This window comes from Nilaparvata lugens, chromosome 11 (assembly GCF_014356525.2).
Source record: "Nilaparvata lugens isolate BPH chromosome 11, ASM1435652v1, whole genome shotgun sequence".
Taxonomy (NCBI): Eukaryota; Metazoa; Arthropoda; class Insecta; order Hemiptera; family Delphacidae; genus Nilaparvata; species Nilaparvata lugens.
Window position 1 is genome coordinate 26,931,174 of NC_052514.1, and position 22,665 is coordinate 26,953,838.

The following is a 22,665-nucleotide window of genomic DNA, read 5'->3' on the forward strand; positions in this document are numbered from 1 at the left end:
ATTTAGCCGCCAGTGATTTGAGGTGGTTTTTCACAGCATCTTGCAGCGCATCGTCTGTTCGGAAGCTCTGCCCTCCTAGCATTTCTTCAGTTCCGGGAAAAGGTGATAGTCGCTTGGTGCTTAGTCTGGGCTATACGCCAGATGGTCAAAAACGTCCCATTTAAACCCGTTAAGAAGACGCTTCGTCACAGCAGCACTATGAGGACGGGCGTTGTCATGAATGAGCACCACTTCCGATGTGAGCATTCCTCTCCTTTTGTTCTGCACAGTTCCTCTCCAATCACGCACTGCACTGTCACTCATAAAGCTTTCACCATATACTCGTTTCATTCTATGGTGAATTTCTGCTGTGGATAACCCTTCAGCTTGCAAAAAACGAATTACACTTCACAACTCACACTTGGCGGGAGATTCTATCATATTGACCATGTTTATGTGTCGCTAGATGAACTGGTAATGACGACAGATGGCCGAAAACGAGTGAGGTTATAGTGTGAGATGTGACTAGTCAGCTGCCGCGCATTGTTGGCCAATGCCGCTCGCATTGCCATCTAGCGGCACGATCGGAAGTTGAAAAAAATAGCCCTCGTATTAACTGCAATACTTGTCTAACTGTATATTCATAACTACATTTTTTCGCACTCGTTCTTATTATAAAGCCTTTAATACGGTGTATTCATAACATTTTCTCCTACTCGTTCCTATTATAAATATGCAATTTTTGTTTTGTATAGTTTGTAAGCTATTGTTACTGACTGTCTTGTATTACTGTCTTGCATTATTACTCAACTGAATATATCTCAGGACGTAATCTGAGTGCTCAGGATGTGGAAATTATTTGGTGCTATTCTGGTACAATATTAGTTTGAAAATTATTCAATGCATTTATTACATGTATCACAATACATTATTTGTAATATAATAATCTAAGACAATCATGTAGAAAGTATTTTGTACAAGAAATTGACTTGAAACTTCTGTCAATTCAATTCATAACAAAAGTTATGATTCAGAATATAGATGAAGTTGTATAGATTCTTTGAACTGTCACATAACTTCTTCACAAAGTTCTTCCACCAAAGCCTTCAGTTATTCTCTGAATAAAATGTCAAGAGTTTTCAATCAGATCTTAAAAGGCTAAAGTTATTTTTGCCAAGTGTATCATCTATCTTTATATCTATCTATGTATCGGTTCTGTTCTAAGAACAGGAACCGATTTTTTAATATTTCAATTGCACTTAGCATGTATGTATGTCTAAATGCCAGACTTCGGCTAAGTTCGGCCATCCTTGTACATCAGTTGTACACTATTTTTTGCAATACTGAAGTTATTGTCATCACTCTATTTCGATTGATATTATATTGTACTGACCAATTTGTTTCACAGACTTTGACTAATACTATTAATTACTATGAAAAGTTCTGAAAGAATGGTCTAAAAATAATAATTGAAGCTTGGGTTAGAAATTCCAAGTCGAGTTTTATATTTTCACATTATTCTTATATTGGTGTTTTTAAAATTTTCATATCAACTACTAAAATTTTAAATTTAACGATTAACAATGTTAACGATTAGGATTTCGATCGATATCATGGCAGTGGAGAAAGATAAAAGAGCAGCGTTGTCGATTCTCTACCTTCTATAGATGATAGCTGATACCAATATATTCTCTGATGTAATGATAACTGTTCATTCTTGTTTAAAATTATAAATTATTTTTTATTTGTCAAGAAAATATATTTCTCAATGATTAAATAATGAATTTTTATGTTTGAGATTAACTATTCTGTTGATTTTTTACATTTCTACATGATTGAAACATGATCTGGCAACGTTGCGGAGCTAGAAAAGGATAGCGCTATCTGCTTTATCGAATGACAGACAATGATATTAACACCAATGTTAATCAAAAAAATACTACCATTAGGTGTAACGTTCACCTCACTTTAGTTTTGCAATCGTGTGTTTGGAAAATAGGCTTCGACAAGACAATTATAATACTGGAGCACAATAAAAATTATCTGAAATAACTCAAGTTTTGTTATAATAAAATAAAGGGTAAACCTAATTTAAAACACAATTGTTATAAAATTGATGTTTTTATGCTCTTCATTTATGGCTGAGATTGTAAAACCTTCAGTTTTAGTGAACTAATTCAGTGGCATAGCGAAGGGGAGAGGGTTACCAGGTTTCATCAAATTGCACTTGGTGAAGTTATAAGAAACATAGTTGGCATGCGAATACAAAATCCAAATCTGTGATTAAGAATTATAGGTCTATTGTCTTTTAGTGTTGTTTCTTCTGGTTAATTACCTACTGCTATACAATTTCGTCTATATTATTCCACCTTTTCATGATCTCGTACTTGGATCATTGGTGCTACAAACAATGCTGCTAAAAATAGTTGTTTCATGTTGAATAGTCATTAAAAGAACCATTATTCTAATGTGGTTGCTCATTATTTGAATATTGAATATTTTAATGAAAAGTAGGCCTTTATTATTGTATCAGTTCCTTGCACACATTTACATATTACATATAAATATCATGAAAATATGAAATTGAAACTATTACAATATAAACATGAATTAAAGAAACAGTGCAAGAGAACATGAACTCACAAAACTGGTCTGATCATGAGCTAATAAGAAATAAGCTTAATGAAATAAATATAAGCAAGAGAAAAAATATAACCACAATAGAGTTAAGAAAAATTGAGAAAATAATACTTTTCAAGGAATATAGAATACACGCATTGATACATGATTATGAACCTTGATAATCTTTAGGACAGTGACTAATACAAGTTTAATTACTTGTAAAATATAATAGATCATTTAAAAATAAATAGAAAGCCAGTGAAAGTAAGCTATTGCCTTTTGTTGCCGCACCAGGAACGTTGAAGAAAATTCCTTTGTTCAATTGATTGATTGGAAAGTTTTCAAGTGAGTTGTAGAAACTATATAACTTTTTGTACATTCCAATCCAGCCAAATGTGAATTTAAAATAACTGTTGAATACATTACATTCCAAATGTAAATTATCAGGATATTAATGTAAATGTTTGATAGAATCCTACTAATAAATTCAAATAGATTATCTGAAAGTCTAGTGAATGAACATTCTAGGTTGGAATCATCATCTCGATTTTGGATGGGCTGTCTAGGATTTTGATTTTAGATGATTTATAAGATGAACTTTCTAGGTTAAAAGTCTGTTGTTTCTATCAATTGGCGAATTTGTTGCTGATATTGATTAGCACATAAGTTGCAGGCTTATAAATGAAAAGCAATGAGAAGGATGATGAGAGATGAGTGGACGCACACTCTTAACGTGGGCTCTGCTTTTTCAAACTCATGAATAATTTAGTAGTTGTGTGAACAGTAGACCTCGCGCAGTAATAAACCACAGCCTCCTGTGTCCATACTGTCTTATCAGAGTAAATTCTGTCGTGTCGTGTCGGCGAGATATCGGTGTGAAAACGAATAATGGCTGTTTGGGTTGGTTTATTGACAATGCTTATTGTTTGTTGTAAAGGTCCCTTTAGAAGAACTACTTGGTTGTCAACCATGTCGCCAACTTGGTTGGCCACTGTTTCCCACAGACGGTCAACCTGCTTTTGCCAACTTTATTTCCCGATCAGCTCTGTAGCGTTTACCCTCGATATTTACAGAAAATGAGCGATATCTTTCTTGTCTTTTATTGTGTTAAAACGAACTATGTGACAACCTGGTTGTGAATAAAGAAGGCTTATACAGGTCCGACATAAAAACCTGACGATTTTTGAGTACTTCGAAGGAAGCTCCTTACACACAGAGATTCTGCATGAATGAGAGAGTTGCAATGTATCACCTACTATGGAGAGAGCATGTTGAACAAATGTCAGCTGATAGGCTGTGTTGTGCTAGAAGGACGTAACTCCAATAAGCTCCTTGTGTATCTTTTCGGATGCAACACGTTGCTTTTAAAAAGATACAAAAGATGCAAAGATTTGTTGCTTATGGAAAGATACATTTTCAAAAATGTTGTATGTTTTTGAACGGGTAGAATATTGTAGTCTAGTGGCCCTCCACTGCTCCACTATAGGCAATGCTGCAGGACCCGGACTGTAATTTGAGTAACTGTTATCAATTATTGTATGTGTCATTGCATGCAATATTAATAATGCACTCAACAGCTGATTTATGATGAATAGTTCGATTTTTTTCATTTTATATTATAAAGTACTATCCTTGAAATGCAAAATTTCAAAAATCCTTGAATATACATTGAAACGCAATGTGAAACATATATGGTAAACATACATATAAACGTCAATAGAAATTTAAAACCGTCGACTTGAATCTTAGACCTCACTTCGCTCGGTCAATTATATTCAGCGTAATCTGCTCCTCAAGTGGTCACTTGTCAGACTTGAGTGAAGGGCAGATGCGTCTCATTTAGTCTCAGTAGACCATATTAAACATCATTTAAGCTGCGTTTACACCAAATTTACTAGTAGTTCTGTGGACAGTAAACCTCACGCAGTATTCTCATCCACAAGTACCTGATGTCACCTGTTTTAAATGTTAACAAACTCAGTTCACGTTCGAATCTGTATTCCGTATGTTATAATTCATCCAGTTCCGTGATAATATTTCCATCTGATGAAAATTAATTTTCTACAATCAAAAATATTATGATTTCTTCAACATTATTTAGTTTCTTTTGATTATTTTTAATCACCTATTAAATTAGTTTTCTTCGAATGTGAGAATATTGATACTGATGGGCACGCATAATAATACCATGACTGCAAAACAAAATATTGAAACAATTTTTTCATCTTTGATTGAAACTATAGACGTTATAGAAATACAGAGATAGACTGGCTTCTCCAGACATCTGTGTATTCTATTGTCTCTTTTCTGTATAGGGCTACTTGTAATATAGATAGAAATAAAAATAAAAATCTCAGTACCCTTTTTTTGAATTATTTAATCACAACATGTTTCAACATTGATGCCATTTTCAATTGATATGCATATGGCTCAAATGAAAATGGCATCAATGTTGAAACATGTTGTGATAAAATAATTCAAAAAAAGGTTACTGAGATTTTTATTTATATTTTTATTTCTATCTGTATATTCATATGGCAGCTGATTGATTATGAATGATTCTATAGTCTGATTAATCCTATCTTCAGAGTAGATGATATATAATTATAGTGATATCGGAGTATCGAGGAATTCCTTTTCCTTTCATATATCCTTAAAATGCAAAATTTCAAGAAAACCTTGTGTATTCATCGACGCGCAGTTGAAAAAGGAATATTTCTGCCAAATCTCATAATATTCTATCAACGCGTTTGGCCGTAATTGCGTTACATACAGACAGACAAAAGAAAATCCGGGCTAAAACATAGACCTCACTACGTTCGGTCGATTAATTAATGTTATGGAAAAATGTAATGTTTAATACAAATGCAAAGTTCCTTTGTTGCACTCTAGAAACCATTCCGCACTCGCTTACGGCTCGTGCTTAGACGTTTCTTTTGGAACAGTGAAGTGTCAATTTGCGCACTAGTTGCACAAATAACTATTCCAGTTTGTATCCAAAGTTTGTTAGAGATTGGTAATGGAAACCAGTTTTTCATTCTCTATTTAAATTCCGTTGTATCCAATTTGGATTCCCATCAGCCACCAAAATATTACATTAACCACTTCACAGAAAAGGTCTTTTAGAAGATCTCTGAGTTTTCTAGACTTGTGTTGGTGTTGTAACTGGAACCAGTTTCCTCAATTTTTAAATTTAGTTTTATTCGATTTGGTTATCCACCACTTCTCCTTCACTAATAACCTAGTACTACTTAATAATAGAAAATTATTTTATTTTTTTTGACAGGATTACTTTGGAGTCTATGGATTTTGTTTCGCTTTTCCCGATTGAAGTGACCGATATTGTCTTGTCTCATTTATCGCCAAATGAACGAAATAATTGCAAAAATGTAAGTGAACTGTGGAATAGGGTGATCGTCGATTTCATACAACGAGAACATTTGCGATTGAAAACGAATTTCGAGAACAGAAGATACTGTGTCTGCCCATGCGATTTTAGTTATGCTGAGTTTCGACATTTGAAAGTTTCTGTACTCCCTTCAAATGTCCCACATGACTACTGTATCTACTGGCCTGTATTTATGCGCACAAAAAATACATCGCAACTATTCCATTTCCAACTCTTTCAAATCACGAAGTCTGGATTGACTCTAATAGTATCAATCGCCTTTCCTCGGCCAGAACACTTACTGAAAGTTTGTGTCATGGGAAACTCAGTTGTTTTGATCACCAGACATCATATTCTCTTCTTTGATGGTCATCATCTCAGAACCATTATGCCCATCATTTTTCCTGATCCCCCTTATGAACTCCCTTACCTAACAATGGATACTCATCACATCGTATTTATTGAAAAAAATAGTAACCTATTACTAGTTTGGTGCAAACAGGCAATTAAAGTGATATTTTATCGTTCGGCACCAGATATTTGTCTTAAATGCAGTCTGTTTGACGGATGCTTTATCATCTCCTCTGGTGAAAATGATCCTGGAAAAACCTCAAGAATTGAAGTCAGGAATTTGAGGAATGCTCCAGACAATATGCTCCAGTTATATTTTCTTGTCGACGGAAAAGTTGACTATCTGAAATCGAACGAGCGATTTCTTTTCTTGTATATTGAAACTTACGATAATCACTGCATCCAAGTACGAGACAAAGAGAGTTATTCCATCACTTATCGTTATAAATATTCGGTCGCTTGCTGCGTGGTTCAAGTATCCGATGATTTTGTTTTTGTCAATGACTATAACAAACCTAAGCAGAAATTCGAATGGGACATACTAACTCTTTCCACTGGCGAATGTTATACAGCTCCAATTTCTAGCTTCAGCGGTGAAGTGCACGCTTTATTTGATAGAAAATATATCATAGAATGGTGTGGTATTGAAAATAAAGTAAAAGTTATGGACTGGAGAAAAAATACCATATGGTACCTCCAACATGAATATCCAGAAAGTAAAAACTTCGTTATTATTGGTGTTACTGAACTAATGATTGTAGCTATTGATCGAACTACTGGTATGATGATTAATTTTATTTTTGAGTAAAGACAATGAGTCTATGGAAAAAGACAATGGATGTAGACCTTGATCGAATATCAGAATATTATTAAAAATGATTGAAAATACAAAAATAGGTATTAAACATCGAGATCAGGTAATTTCAAATCAAATCCCTTTAATTCCTACGACAAGTATGACAGAAATATAGGCCACCTAATAAAAATCACATAATCATTATTTCCCTGGTATAAAAATCACAAATTTGAATATCATCACACAATGTTTTAAATTATTTATATCAAAGCTAAAATATTCATTGTCATTGAAAATACAGTTGCTTATTAAAAAATCATTGATTTACTCGCAGATGAGTTTCTAATGCTCAATGGCATTGGTTGAAGAATCTGATTGCACAAGCCCCAAAATTCACTTGACTGTATTTGTTACTACAATATTAATTTGCCAGGTTCAATCTACTTCTTGTATTGTGGGAATGAATTGCAGAATGATTAGAAAATGGAATCATAGTGGTTTGTACAAATAATACGCATTGGAATATAAAAGTGGAGGGTGATCACATAATTCTAATGAATACAGGTGATCACATAATTCTAATGAATACAGGTTTGAATTGGGTAAGGGATGCAACTTACTTGTTTCTTATTTCCCTCTTTTGTAAAATAAACAGAATTAGCATCTCTATAGATTTCTCATAATATGTACCATGTGAGTGTACATAGCCACTGTTCGACTAACCACTTTGAAGTTACAATTACTGTAAAGGACAGTCTATAATTATCCTTTATTGTCACAATAAGTACATCATTAGAATGGTTGAGAGAGAAAAATAAGGTAACCTTGTACTATTGCACCTCTCCCGAATTCAGATAAAGATTACACATAGTCCAAAATCGGTTAAGCTTTGTAGCTTTTCACAAAATTCTCAGCCCAAAAATATTTTTACAAAGCAGGTTTTCAATTTTTATGTTTGACAACCAAACATTGAAGAAATATCACACATTATTATAAAGCTAGAATAGGAAATATTCACATACCAAAGAACACTTTGAAGAAGGAATGAAAAACCAAACTATATAAAAAAATCTATGACAGCAAAGACAATGATGAAGAGGTGATGAGAATGGTACGGTCAAAACATATTAGAGTTATTATGTAGGGTTGTGAAAATTTAGGTCCTTTTATTTGAAGCTACTGTAATATGTTCAGTAGTTTTGAGTTCGGTAGTCCAACATAAACTGATCTTACTGATTTTAATGGTCTTGTGATATGTATTCTACATTTTAATTTATTGCTTGTTTATTACTATTGTGTGGTTTGTAAGCTATTGTTACTTGACTATTAGACTCTGTCTTCTATTATACTCCTCAACTAATTATCTCAGGATGTAATCTGAATGACCAGGACGTAAAAATCATTCGGTGCTATAATTCTAGTTCTTTATCAGTTATAATAAGTTTGGAATGTATTCTTATAAAATACATCTCAATACTGTATTTGTGATATAATATTATTTTAGGACAATAATGTAAAATTATTTTGTACAAGAAATTGACTGTTGAAACTTTATTCGATTCAAAGCATTTAGAATGATTATTGACAGCTGAAGTACTGTAGTATAGATTATCTATTCAGTTTGTTGCGTATTTCTCCTTTATGTCTTGATGACAGATAGTATTAAGTGGCTACTGTTCCTAATATTAATGACTATATTAACGCTTTGAACAGCTCAAATATATTGTAATTCAATAACAAGAAATAAATGGTGAATTCAATTTGAATGAATTTTGTTATTCTATTCTTGATAATAGATTTAAATAGGCCTACAGTAATACATATTCAGTTTTTTCAGTTAATAATGTTGTGAAATAATGTATAGACACAGCCAAGACAGGCATAAATCTATGGCATAGCTTACTTTATAAATACTTTTTTATGTATTTCACATGACATGCAATAAATAAGCAAATTTGTTTACTCACTAACTGGAGTACTTTCGAAAGACAAGCTTTCATTTTCAACAGTGCGATCCGAAATGTTTTCTTAGTTAGGAAGGACATGAGGGTTGGGCTTTATTCATCAACAAGTTTGATTGATTTTGTTAGTTTGTTTGTTTGGTTTACTTGTTCATTCAATATGTTACTTCTATCAACGATAGCATTCTTACTGTAAATCCAACCATATGTCATATGTCAATCATCAATTATTGCAATGAAAAATAATTTCAATTTTGTCCGAACTTCACCCCTTCTTTGTAAATTTCGCAATTCCAGAGGCAATGAGTTCAGAAGATATGGTATTCTGCACTCTGGAGTTCTTTTACCATAATTATTGTTGAATCTCTGTGGTCTAAATACTCTGTTTCTTAATTCATAGTTTATTTCATTTATTTCTCTAAATTGGCTTATGAAATAATTCCTTGTCAAATCAGTATAATTGGCTAGGGCCCCCATGGACATAATTCCCAATAGCTGGCGATCAATACCATTAAAAAGAGTTCTTATTATCCTTTTTACAATATTCTGTAATGGCTGTTTTATATATTTCGGAGCTAAACTGTATATTGAGATACCATAGTACAGAGTACTCTGTATCATTGAATAGTAAATAATTCTTTTAGTGCCAACCAGAAAATAGCTACTTATTCTAGAACACTTATAAAGTGCTGCTCTCATTATGTTTTTTAGTGAATCGTTGTGTGATTTGAATCTCATATCAGAATCGAAAGTTATTCCTAGGTGTTTTAAACTTTCAAAGCAGAAAAGAGAGAAAAAAGTCTGAGAACGGCTTAGTCTCATAAAAAGAAGTGATTCCAAGGTGGGTGAGATTAGTGATGTTACTCGAATTGAAAATACTACTTGACTATGACTTTGAAAATCTGGTCCGCCATTTTGAATGCAACATTATTTTTTTAAATAGGAAGGTGGTCATGTGATTCATGATTTCAATAAGAAATTCCAAGAAAAAATGAATGGCGAAAACATCACATCGATATCTCAAACTGTTCAAAAGATATTCACATTATTAATCAATACCACTCATGTCATGTATTAATTTCATTTCTGATTTGCATGGTACTGATTGATAATGTGAATATCTTCTGAACGGTTTGCGATATCGATGTGCGGTTTTTGCCATTCATTTTTCCTTGAAATTCCATATCGAAATCATGTATCTCATGACCACCTTCCTATTTTAAAAAATAAAGATGCATTCAAAACGGCGGATTCAAGATGGTGGACCAGATTTTTAAAGTCATAGTGAAGTAGGTTTTTCAATTCGAGTAACATCACTAATCTCACCCACCTTGGAATCACTTCTTTTTATGAGATACTAACATTCTCAGACTTTTTTCTCTCTTTTCTGCTTTGAATAGTATTGATTAATAATGTGAATATTTCCGAAAGGTAGATATCGATATGCGGTTTCCACCATTCATTTTTTCTTGAAATTCCCTATTGAAATCATGTATCAATCACAGTACCACCTTCCTATTTAAAAAAAAGTTGCATTCAATATTGCGGATCCAAGATGGCGGACCAGATTTTTAAAGTCATAGTAAAGTAGTATTTTCAATTTGAGTAACATCACTAATCTCACCCACCTTGGAATCACATCTCTCTATGAGTTACTAAGCCGTTCTCAGACTTTTTTCTCTCTTTTCTGCTTAAAATAGTATTGATTAATAATGTGAATATTTGCAAAATGTTTTAAGATATCGATATGCGGTTTCCGTCATTCATTTTTTCTTCAAATTCCCTATCTAAATCATGTATCGCACGACCACTTTCCTTTAAAAAAAAAAAAAATGAAGTTGCATTCAATATGGCGGATGTAATTCTCTTTCATTTGAGACCAATCGCAAGTTTCTATCATTTATCTTACTCGTTTTAGAGACTCTTGAATAACAGTAAAATCACAGAAAAAATTAGAAAATAAAAATTATCATTTTTTCAATTACCTGTAACTTTTGAACGGTACTGAAATCAGGAAAACGATTCATTGGAGTGGAAAGAGGAGAAAATTCTCTACAACCTTGACTACATTTTCGATTTTTCATCTGAAGTGTTCCACAAGATACGCAACTTTGAATATGCAAAAAAATTTTGATACGTTAATCATTTCTACAGTCTCGTATATTCGAAGTTGCGTATCTTCTGAAAAACTTCAGATAAAAAATCGAAAAAGTAGTCAAGGTTGTAGAGAATTTTCTCCTCTTTCCGCTCCAATGAATCGTTCTCCTGATTTCAGTACTGTTCAAAAGTTACAGCTAATTTAAAAAAAATGATAATTTTCATTTTCTATTTTTTTCTGCGATTTTTCCGTTATTCAAGAGTCTCTAAAACGAGTAAGAAGATACATGATAGAAACTTGCGATTGGTCTCAAATGAAAGAGAATTACATGCTCTATAAGCTACGTTGCCTTAAACCCATCTTGCATGACTGTTTATTATCAAAAATTTCTTGATTTTTTTGAATCAAACGTATCTTACCTCACGATTATATTTTTGCAAAATTCATATACCTCATATGGAAGAGGATATTTTGTTCTTTAAATCAAGACCAAGTACCATTTTTTATCATTTCGGGTTACCGAGATACACAGTTTTGAATATAGAAATTGGCAATTTTTCTGTGTATTTAAATAGGGGCTAAAATACACTAAAAATTATTTTTTTTTTCATTAAATTTCAATTATGGTACATAATTTTGAACCGCCTTGACAAGCAGAGAAGAATGAGCTGTAGTACGAGGAGATCTGATCATTCTGTCAAAAGTTATAAGTGTTCAAAGTTTTGATCCTTGACATATCCTTATGACGTACCCCCCACTAGGAAATACTGAATTTAAATGTTTCTAACGGGTGATTCTCATAGAAAATAGCCCGCCCGAGATGATTTCAGAATTCTTTCGGGGCTGTTTCCTGAAAAACGACCATCTGACTGGACTAAGAGTTTAAAGTTCCAGATAGATTAAATCTAAAAATCAACAATTCAGTTTCTAGTATTTTTCTAAATACTAGAATTCTGTTGGAAGAATTATTTTTACAATTCCAATAATTACTAATAACACATCATGTTATTTTTAATCTACAATGATAACAGTTAAAAATAAATTTGAAAATTGGTGAACTAGAACCCCCACCAAATGGTGATTTTGCAATGAATCACGGGATTGTGTCATGACCTGTATTTTATAGACTTTGATTGGAAGCAAGGTCTATAAATACAGGTCATGACACAATCCCATGACGTATTGCAAAATCACCATTTTGTGGGGGTCTAGTTCACCAATTTTCAAATTTGTCATCTGCTATCATTATAGATTGCACAACATGATGTGTTATTTTGTTATAATGTTCAAGGGATACTGCTTTGCTTTGAATTGTAGAATAAATTCTTCTGACAGATGATAATAATAATATTATTTGGATTCCAACTAGGAACTGAATTGTTGATTTTTAGAATTAATTGATTGGGAAATTTAAACTGTTTTTGAGGTTATCCTTTTGTCCCAATGCCTTATAAATCATAACAAGTTACAAGAATAAGAACAATTTTTAATAATAAAAAATAGGAATTATTGAACCATTTATTATTGAAATTTCATTATTAAAAAATCGAAAACCTGAATTTACATATTATCTGAACCAGAATATTGTTTTTAAAAAGCATAATGCATGATTTTGTTATGAGCAGATTAGAATTTGAAATGTAGCACCTTAAAAACCTCACATAGTGGCCGCTCCTTAAGGAGCACGAGTGTCTTGACCCGGTTTTTATAGACCTTGCTTCCACTAAGTAAGGTACTGCAGCCAGTGGCAAGGTCTGAAATATCTCATGTCTACATGTATACAGTAGCCAGCATTAGACAGACACACCGTCTGTGATGATTTGTTTGAATTTAATCATTGTTATGTTTATTTCAGTTATTCCAATTGTATTAAATAGCAGTTGGACTGAGTTAAATTGTTTTAAAATGTTGATTAATGGCAAGTAACCAGGTGTGAAAGATAATTACACAACACTATACACCATTAAAAAGAAGTAAATTGGAAAAAAAATCGTTAATTGTAAAATTTGAGCAACCGGGCAATTTAAATTACGCATGGAAAGGAAAAGAGACCAGATCGACGAGATTCGACTTAAGCAGCTAGGTAGAAAAGGTTGAAAACTAAAACTTCAATCAGCCGCCATTTTGGATACAAGTATCATAGGGCATTTTTTATTGATGCCATCTTTCTTGTTTTGGAAAGACCTTTAAAATGATGTAGCACACAATGTGTGTTTACATTTAAAATATATGAGTTACAACCCCTAAAGCGGTGTCCACACTGAACAAAAATGTTTGACATTGTCACAAAGTAAAATTGTGACGGAAAATATTGTTAAATAATTAATAATATTGAAGAAAGACGCTCGGCTATCAGCAACGCTAGCCGACCGCGGAGATAAGGAAGGTACCGATGGCGCACCATCTTCCGCGCATCGAGACAATTTCCACCGCCTCTGGCGGCGGCACAACTCCATCCCCTCCACTTTGGGGGAGTATTTAAACGCCGGACGAGCCCCAGTCCAGAGCTTTCCGCTCACAACCTTCCTGCTCCTTGTACAGCGGCCCGTTGGCTGCCGTACATCCCCGACCTCCTGTCCTGGTACAGCGGCCCGTTGGCTGCCGTACGTCCCCGACCTCCTGCCCTGGTACAGCGGCCCATTGGCTGCCATACGTCCCTAACCTTCCATCTCCCTAGGGCACAGCGGACCGTTGTCTGCCGTCCCTGTCCTCCCATTTCCCCAGGGCACAGCGGACCGTTGTCTGCCGTCCCTGTCCTACCATTTCCCCAGGGCACAGCGGACCGTTGTCTGCCGTCCTGTCCTCCCATTTCCCCAGGGCACAGCGGACCGTTGTCTGCCGTCCCTGTCCTCCCATTTCCCCAGGGCACAGCGGACCGTTGTCTGCCGTCCCTGACCTTCCATCCCCCCAGGGCACAGCAGACCGTTGTCTGCCGTCCCTGTCCTCCCATCTCCCTAGGGCACAGCGGACCGTTGTCTGCCGTCCCTGTCCTCCCATTTCCCCAGGCACAGCGGACCGTTGTCTGCCGTCCCTGTCCTCCCATTTCCCCAGGGCACAGCGGACCGTTGTCTGCCGTCCCTGACCTCCTATTTCCCCAGGGCACAGCGGACCGTTGTCTGCCGTCCCTGTCCTCCCATCTCCCTAGGGCACAGCGGACCGTTGTCTGCCGTCCCTGTCCTCCCATTTCCCCAGGGCACAGCGGACCGTTGTCTGCCGTCCCTATTCTTCCTTCTCCCCAGGGCACAGCGGACCGTTGTCTGCCATCCCTATTCTTTCCATCCCCTCAGGGCACAGCGGACCGTTGTCTGCCGTCCCTATTCTTCCTTCTCCCCAGGGCACAGCGGACCGTTGTCTGCCGTCCCTATTCTTCCTCCTCCCCAGGGCACAGCGGACCGTTGTCTGCCATCCCTATCCTGTCTGTCCTTCCTTTTCCTACTTCACTGGAGCGGAACCGAGGCCGTAAGGCCGATACAAAATTACATCAAAGTGGTGTCATCAGAGAAGAGAGCGACTTTCACGCCGTCAGAAGCACCAGGAGGTGCTGTTCACGCCAGCTGAGGCACAAAGAAGAAGGAAGAGGAACTTCGACTTGCCTCCTTTCCCCGCCCACATTACGACTGAGCGAAGTCATCCAGGAGCAACACCTGGGTATCAATCACCCACCTCTGAAGCTACTCAGGGTGTACGTGATAGATTGGCGCCCGCACTTGGGGCACGAGGCAACAAAGTAAGAATCATGAGTGAACAGGGAGAGTCTGATTCAGATGCTCAACACCAGGAGCTGACAGAGGATCAGTCGGTCGAGGACATAAACCCCGAGGTGATAGCCGACTCCAGAGTTTCCTGGATCTATAGATTGAAAAAGGATGAGGCATTCAATCTTCTACAAGATTGGGGCATAGTGTCATCTGGAACACTTGCTGAGTTGAGAAAGTTGTTAGTAGAACAACATAAGAAGATGGCAGTATGTTATCCCAGCCCAAGACCCGGCATAATGAGCGGAAGCAGTGGGGAAACTAAACACTTGGTGACAGGTACCCATACTGAGGTTAGAACCAATATTCACACAAACCCCCTCATGGACCCAGGGGCGGTATGTGACAAGGTAAGAAGCTGGAGACTGTCATTCGACAGCCAATCAGATGCTCCCAGCTTCTTGGAAAGGCTAGACGAGCTACAACAAGCCCATGGGCTAACTGGCAACCAGCTACTAGTCGCGCTGCCTGAATTACTGGTTGGTAAAGCTACTCTATGGATGCGTAATCGTCGTGACCAGTGGAAATCATGGGACAATTTTGTGACAGATTTCAGATCATGCTACTACCCACTTACCTATGAGGAGGACCTCGAGAATCTAATTCAGGCAAGGAAGCAAAGGGAAGGTGAATTGTTTGACGAATTTCTCGAAGATGTACTGACACTCATGAGGCGTCGAGGAGGTTTCACAGACGAAAATAAATTACAGAGAGTGTATAAGAATCTCCTCCCACGGTACAAATTGTATATTCGGCAATCGGATGTTCATAGTATCGACGAATTGGAAAAATTCGCGAGGGAGTATGAACAAATAAAAGCAGAGGAGAAACAGAATAGACAGAATTCGAGAGTTCACATGATTGAGGACACGAAAAACATTACAAGGCTCAAGGTTGAGACAGTTATAGCCCCTACTAGTAACAGACCATCTCTTAGTGAATCTGAACCCATGTGTGGGCAATACAAGAGACCGGGGCACTGGAGATCACACTGTCCCAATATCCCACCATGTAAAAGGAGCGGAAAGAGAACACTGAAATGTGTCTGTGATGTGCAGAAGGAGAATAAAACTCCGAACAAGACAGCAGTGATGCGAACAGCACACAGGATTCCTGTGATTGAAGAGTCATCAAGAGACAACAGAGTATTCATTGCCGTAATAATCGGCGGTAAAAAGTGTCAGGCCTTGCTAGATACGGGTGCTGAAGCTAGTTATATGAGCAACGAGGTCTATGAAGTCATCCGGAAAATAGGGATGATATGGAAAGAACCAGCACGTCACCGCGCGATATTAGCTGATGGACGGTCAACCCCGTTAAATGGGAAAGTGACTACTAATGTGACCATAGAACAAATCACAGTTCCATTAGTAGCATCTATAATGGAAGGACTTGAACAAGATCTGCTATTAGGCATGGAATTTATGCGTAAAAACAGAGTGAATATTCACACATTCACAAGAGAGGTGGAGTGGGATCCTCCCCAATTGAATCCTTCAAGACAGCCAATTATGTTGCGATCACCCTTTTCGGGGAGTAGGACAACAAAAGTCCCAACAATATCAGCTGTACAATCCGAATCTCAGGACAACAAGGATCACGACAAGAGGATATTCATGCAGGTTGGTTTGAATGGAGTTGAACTCAATGCTTTGATCGATGCCAGGGCGGAATTGTCATATATTCCAAGGCAAGCATCCTGGGGCAACATAGTGATGGATCACAGGAATGAGATGACTGACTCTGAGCGCCAGGCCACGATTCATGCCCCAGCCACCAACACAAGTGGTGAATCCGAGAGGGATGTGGAAGAGTCAATACCACCCCCTACTGTCATGGATGTGGAGGAGTCAATACCCTCCTCAACTGAAATGGATGTGGAAGAGCAAACGCAGTCTTCAACTACCAATGAAGTAGTCCCACCGTCCCAGGAACCCAGACCAGGCCCCTCTCGAAATATGGATCCAGTGATGTGCCACCGCAACACAACATCAGGCAAGCGCAAACGGGCCGGCAAGCCACGCATAAAAGTCCGATTATCGAATGGACGATGTAAATATGTACCTGTGGACCAGGTATAGATGAAGCTCATAGCGAGTGTCATACACCTCTAAAGGTGATGCCTGAGAGGTGTACACCTCTTAAGGTGATGCCTAGATGGCTCACGCCTTTAAAGGTGGTGCCATAGAGGGCTCCCCCCCCCCAAGTAGGAGTGGGGTGTCACAAAGTAAAATTGTGACGGAAAATATTGTTAAATAATTAATAATATTGAAGAAAGACGCTCGGCTATCAGCAACGCTAGCCGACCGCGGAGATAAGGAAGGTACCGATGGCGCACCATCTTCCGCGCATCGAGACAATTTCCACCGCCTCTGGCGGCGGCACAACTCCATCCCCTCCACTTTGGGGGAGTATTTAAACGCCGGACGAGCCCCAGTCCAGAGCTTTCCGCTCACAACCTTCCTGCTCCTTGTACAGCGGCCCGTTGGCTGCCGTACGTCCCCGACCTCCTGTCCTGGTACAGCGGCCCGTTGGCTGCCGTACGTCCCCGACCTCCTGCCCTGGTACAGCGGCCCGTTGGCTGCCGTACGTCCCTAACCTTCCATCTCCCTAGGGCACAGCGGACTGTTGTCTGCCGTCCCTGTCCTCCCATTTCCCCAGGGCACAGCGGACCGTTGTCTGCCGTCCCTGTCCTACCATTTCCCCAGGGCACAGCGGACCGTTGTCTGCCGTCCCTGACCTCCCATCACCCTAGGGCACAGCGGACCGTTGTCTGCCGTCCCTGTCCTCCCTCCCATTTCCCCAGGGCACAGCGGACCGTTGTCTGCCGTCCCTGACCTTCCATCCCCCCAGGGCACAGCGGACCGTTGTCTGCCGTCCCTGTCCTCCCATCTCCCTAGGGCACAGCGGACCGTTGTCTGCCGTCCCTGTCCTCCCATTTCCCCAGGGCACAGCGGACCGTTGTCTGCCGTCCCTGTCCTCCCATTTCCCCAGGGCACAGCGGACCGTTGTCTGCCGTCCCTGACCTCCTATTTCCCCAGGGCACAGCGGACCGTTGTCTGCCGTCCCTGTCCTCCCATCTCCCTAGGGCACAGCGGACCGTTGTCTGCCGTCCCTGTCCTCCCATTTCCCCAGGGCACAGCGGACCGTTGTCTGCCGTCCCTATTCTTCCTTCTCCCCAGGGCACAGCGGACCGTTGTCTGCCGTCCCTATTCTTTCCATCCCCTCAGGGCACAGCGGACCGTTGTCTGCCGTCCCTATTCTTCCTTCTCCCCAGGGCACAGCGGACCGTTTCTGCCGTCCCTATTCTTCCTCCTCCCCAGGGCACAGCGGACCGTTGTCTGCCGTCCCTATCCTGTCTGTCCTTCCTTTTCCTACTTCACTGGAGCGGAACCGAGGCCGTAAGGCCGATACAAAATTACATCAAAGTGGTGTCATCAGAGAAGAGAGCGACTTTCACGCCGTCAGAAGCACCAGGAGGTGCTGTTCACGCCAGCTGAGGCACAAAGAAGAAGGAAGAGGAACTTCGACTTGCCTCCTTTCCCCGCCCACATTACGACTGAGCGAAGTCATCCAGGAGCAACACCTGGGTATCAATCACCCACCTCTGAAGCTACTCAGGGTGTACATGATAACATACATGTTCGGCAAACATGCTTGTTGAGAAGCACAGGGACAAACATTTCAAAAAGTTTGGACAATCTTTGTTTGTCAAACAAAAAATTACTGTTTTTCGAAACATTATCAGTGTTGGCAGCTGTAAAACATAAAACATGTTCTTCCCAATTACAAATATTTTGTTTGGTGATGCGTCCACACTGGCCACGGGTAAACATTGTTTGTCAAACATAATAAAATTTGCCCAAACTGTTTCAAAAACAATGTTTGTCAAACATTTGTTCAGTATTGATGCATCTTAAGTCACCCTCTTATTAGGGTTTGAAATCCAGTTATATGCCAAAAGGTAGAGTATTCAATCTATAACTTATCCTGAAAGTTACAGTATTAGGTACAACTAAGTATAAGTCTCCAACTTATTAAAGAGTTCTCATACATATGACCCACTTTGTATATTCAATTAAGAATATTTCAAGTATTTGTACATTATAACATTATTGACAACACACATTTATATATATATATCCGTTCCTTAAGGAAAACTAGTTAAAAAGGACCCTTAGGTCAATTACAAAAGTCTCACAAAATGGCGCCCGAACAGGGACTTTAGGAGGGGGCTCACTGTGAATAATATTATCAATGAAAAATAATTTCTAGTTGAAAAAGCCTTCAATATATTCTTAGTAAATTTTTCATTTAGAAAATTAATATCAGCATATTAATTTATCACGATTCAGTATTAATTTAGATTAATTGAAGATTGAGTTACCTGAGATAGAATTCACCATTCAAAAATTATTGAATCTATTAGAATGATTTATAGAGCACACCTTACCGAGAGAGAAGTTTACACCTTTGGGATAGATGTATAAGGCTATTTCTGTGATATTCATATTAATTTTAACAATATTTTAAGAAAATTGGGCTATATTATAATATCATTCAGCAGAGCTGTACAAGTAATGAATTATTGAATTATACAAGTCACACCTTAAAAATGCCTGCTATTGTTAATATCGGAAAAATAATGAAAATACCTCATACTAGTCATATTTAGCGTGAATTGAAGTTTTAAGGGAAATATATTCATTATTTTAATTATTGATCGATTAAACAGTCCTATGATGAAACATGAATGATTATCGCATATTTGTCCTGCAAAGGCATGCAACATAATGATAGCTTGATGATGCCAAGGATTTATGAAGGGCATACTAAACTCGACTGCTATAAACCTATTACAAAATAATTATTATAAGCAGACTCTATATGAATTATATAAATTATTATTACAATTTATTATTCATTAGAGAGTTAGTTATATGAATAGTTTCTTAGAGAACTTCATAAATAATGTAGTCCATTTCAGTATTATAAATCCGTTATTATATAAATCACCTTCCTAATAAATTATTTCATGTTGAGTAGCCCTATATTGGGTACTTATTGAGTTATTAGTATTCATTGATGCTTTATTGGTATTATTGGCATATAATTATGAATTATATGTTATCGAAATTAATGCTAATATTATTGACACATAATGATAAATCATATATTATCAAAATTAACGATAATAGGTCTATTTATCGAATATAATATGATATTATATGGATTGCCTTAAACTACTACATGACTTGTGGTTACACCAACAATTCAAAAATTATTATCCAATGAACAATATTATTGCAAATCAAGGTAATATTTTTAATGAGGCTAATGTTATTATACAAATTAAATACAACAATTTCGGAATCATTTTAATTATCGAATATTGTAAGTTGAGGTGATGTTTCAATTGATGCGTATTATGCAATATTAATATTATCAAAACCTATGACAATATTATTGGCAAATCAAGGAATATTATATATTATCAGAACTAATTTCAATATTTTATTGAAAGTTCTATTGTCCGTATTGTATTATTTTATGAGACACAGTACAACAAGTTTGAAATGTTGGAGTAACTTAATCATTGCAAATAAAGTGTTATTTTTATTGATGCTTATTATAATATAATATAATAAAATATAGATAATAATCATCATAATTCATTTTTATATTTTTGATGTTATATTACGTTATGAGTAGGGTATATTACTTGTGATTCATGTGGGTGGAAGACTTTGCGATACTGGTTATTTTATACAAGCTTTCAATTGATGAGCAATAACCGTTCAACTTCTATCGCGCATTATAATCGTCAACGCTCATCATTAACCGGTTGTTATCTTATCGTCTATCTCGCTTCACTTCAGTTGAAAACTTCATTGTTAAAGTCTTCAATTATCTTCTCTCTGATCTTCATTTGGATTAGCCTTCTCTTCATAGTTGGATTTGATCAATTATTTGCTATGATCTTCACCCTGTCTACTTCTCATCTTTGAAAAATATGGGAAACGAATTGACAACTGATGGCAAGCATCCACCGTCCAGCAGACTGACGTCTGAACTGTTCAGCAGTCCGACTTCGAAGGCGTTCTCGCACGAGGTACTGCATCACATGTCATCCACACAACTGAATGCGGCAGAGAAAATGCAGGAGGGAGCGTCGCCCACCGGAGTGACGGCCGTGACTCCACAGTGGGACGTCATGCAGCAGGCCGCGCCAACTCAGCCAAGCAGTACATGTGATGGAAATCCGCCTTCTCCCACCGTTGCTGATGGAATAGGAGATCATCAATTATTGAATGAATCATCATCTTCACCCGCCATGGCAGATAGTTTTCGGGATTTTCTAAATGAACTACGTGAGAAGCGGAGAGAACATCAGAGCAATCTAGAGGAGAGACTGACAAAAATGTTCAAAGATGCATATGTGAGCATGGACACAAGATTAGAGAAAATGCAGGAAAGCTTTCAATCACAAGTGATAAGTCTAGTTGAAAATTCACCAACGGAGGTGATGATTGAGGAAAATTCAGAAATATTGGAATCGACACAAGCAACAATACTGTCTGAAGATTTGGAATCGAATGACGATTTTACTGCTTTCACCAACGCTGAAAAGATGAGACTGGATTCTACCACAGCCAATCACAATCTAGTCATTGATTCAACGCTTGAAAAAATGGAGATGCCGCGATCCATCACTGCCAACAAAGTGAAAGAAATTGAAGGAGTTGTTCAATTGGTGAAGAACAGTCAATCTACTGCCACCACCAGTTTGTCTGAGCTCACTATTCAACAAGTGGTGCTTGTTCAAGCTAATCTACACAACAAGGATGGTTTGGCTGGTATGAGCAGCGAATTGGAGGACACTGATTCCAGTCAAATTGTAAAATCCAGTCCAAGCTCTGAAAATTCTCATTATGCAGTTCTGCCCCATGCTGTCTCTCAGCACTTGTTGATGGCCTACAACATGTATGATGGAGGATGTACTGTTTGTGAGTTGAACCTGAACCTACTGCAAAGAATACCTTCCAGGTTTTTTCAAAGTTTCGCACTTGAACGGGAGCTGTGGACGAGATTTCATTATGCCTCTGATGCTCTTCAAAAATTGGGTAGAAAGTACTTTCATCTTGGCACGGGACTATACACTGTTCAACAAATCTCAAGCCAGTGTGATTTTTTCAGAGCCCTGCTGTCTGTGAGCGGTTGGACTTGCTTAATGACGTTTTTTCTCCAAAAGTGGCTGATAATTCTTGCTTCAGGACTCTCTAACCAAACCATCAACGCTCAAGGATCTGAATCAAAAAGAGAATTAAAAGAAGATGTCACCCTATTTCAAGAGCTTCACATCGTTATGCGCTTTATTAGAGCCTCACTTCACCGGATGGCATCAGTGTTGTCGGTGTTCAAGTCTCTTCACTTCATGGATCAACAATCTACGACCCACATGGAGTGCAAGTAATTAAAACTATTCGATTGCATTCTAGTTGTAATTCATCACTTTGTCATGTCATAATATGCTTGGATGTTTGATAATCAAAATTATTATTTATTACTATTATTATTATTATATTATAAGCCTATATGTGAATGTATCCCAAAGGCGAATTAATGTTATATTATGTGTCACCAACTTGAGAATTGTCAAGTTGTGTGTTGTGTCTCCTGCTGCCCATTTAAATGTATAACACGTTAATTAATTG

General features: G+C 37.7%; 2 protein-coding genes across 4 annotated transcripts in view; both read left to right on the top strand.

Moving 5' to 3' along the window:
• LOC120353597 overlaps positions 1 to 22,665 on the top strand; it is an 89,657-nt gene that overhangs the window by 54,357 nt on the left and 12,635 nt on the right. The window contains exon 2 of one of the 3 annotated variants that reach the window (XM_039438023.1): positions 5,888 to 7,520. The exons of the other annotated variants lie outside the window; for them this stretch is intronic. Within the exon in view, the coding sequence (XP_039293957.1) occupies positions 5,904 to 7,148 (1,245 nt within the window). The 5' untranslated portion in view covers positions 5,888 to 5,903 and the 3' untranslated portion in view covers positions 7,149 to 7,520. Of the gene's footprint in view, positions 1 to 5,887; positions 7,521 to 22,665 lie in introns of those variants that run through there. 3 annotated transcript variants of the gene reach the window in all.
• The window catches only part of LOC111062679 (copper-transporting ATPase 1-like), a 132,929-nt gene that overhangs the window by 23,448 nt on the left and 86,816 nt on the right, over positions 1 to 22,665 (top strand). The window lies entirely within an intron of this gene.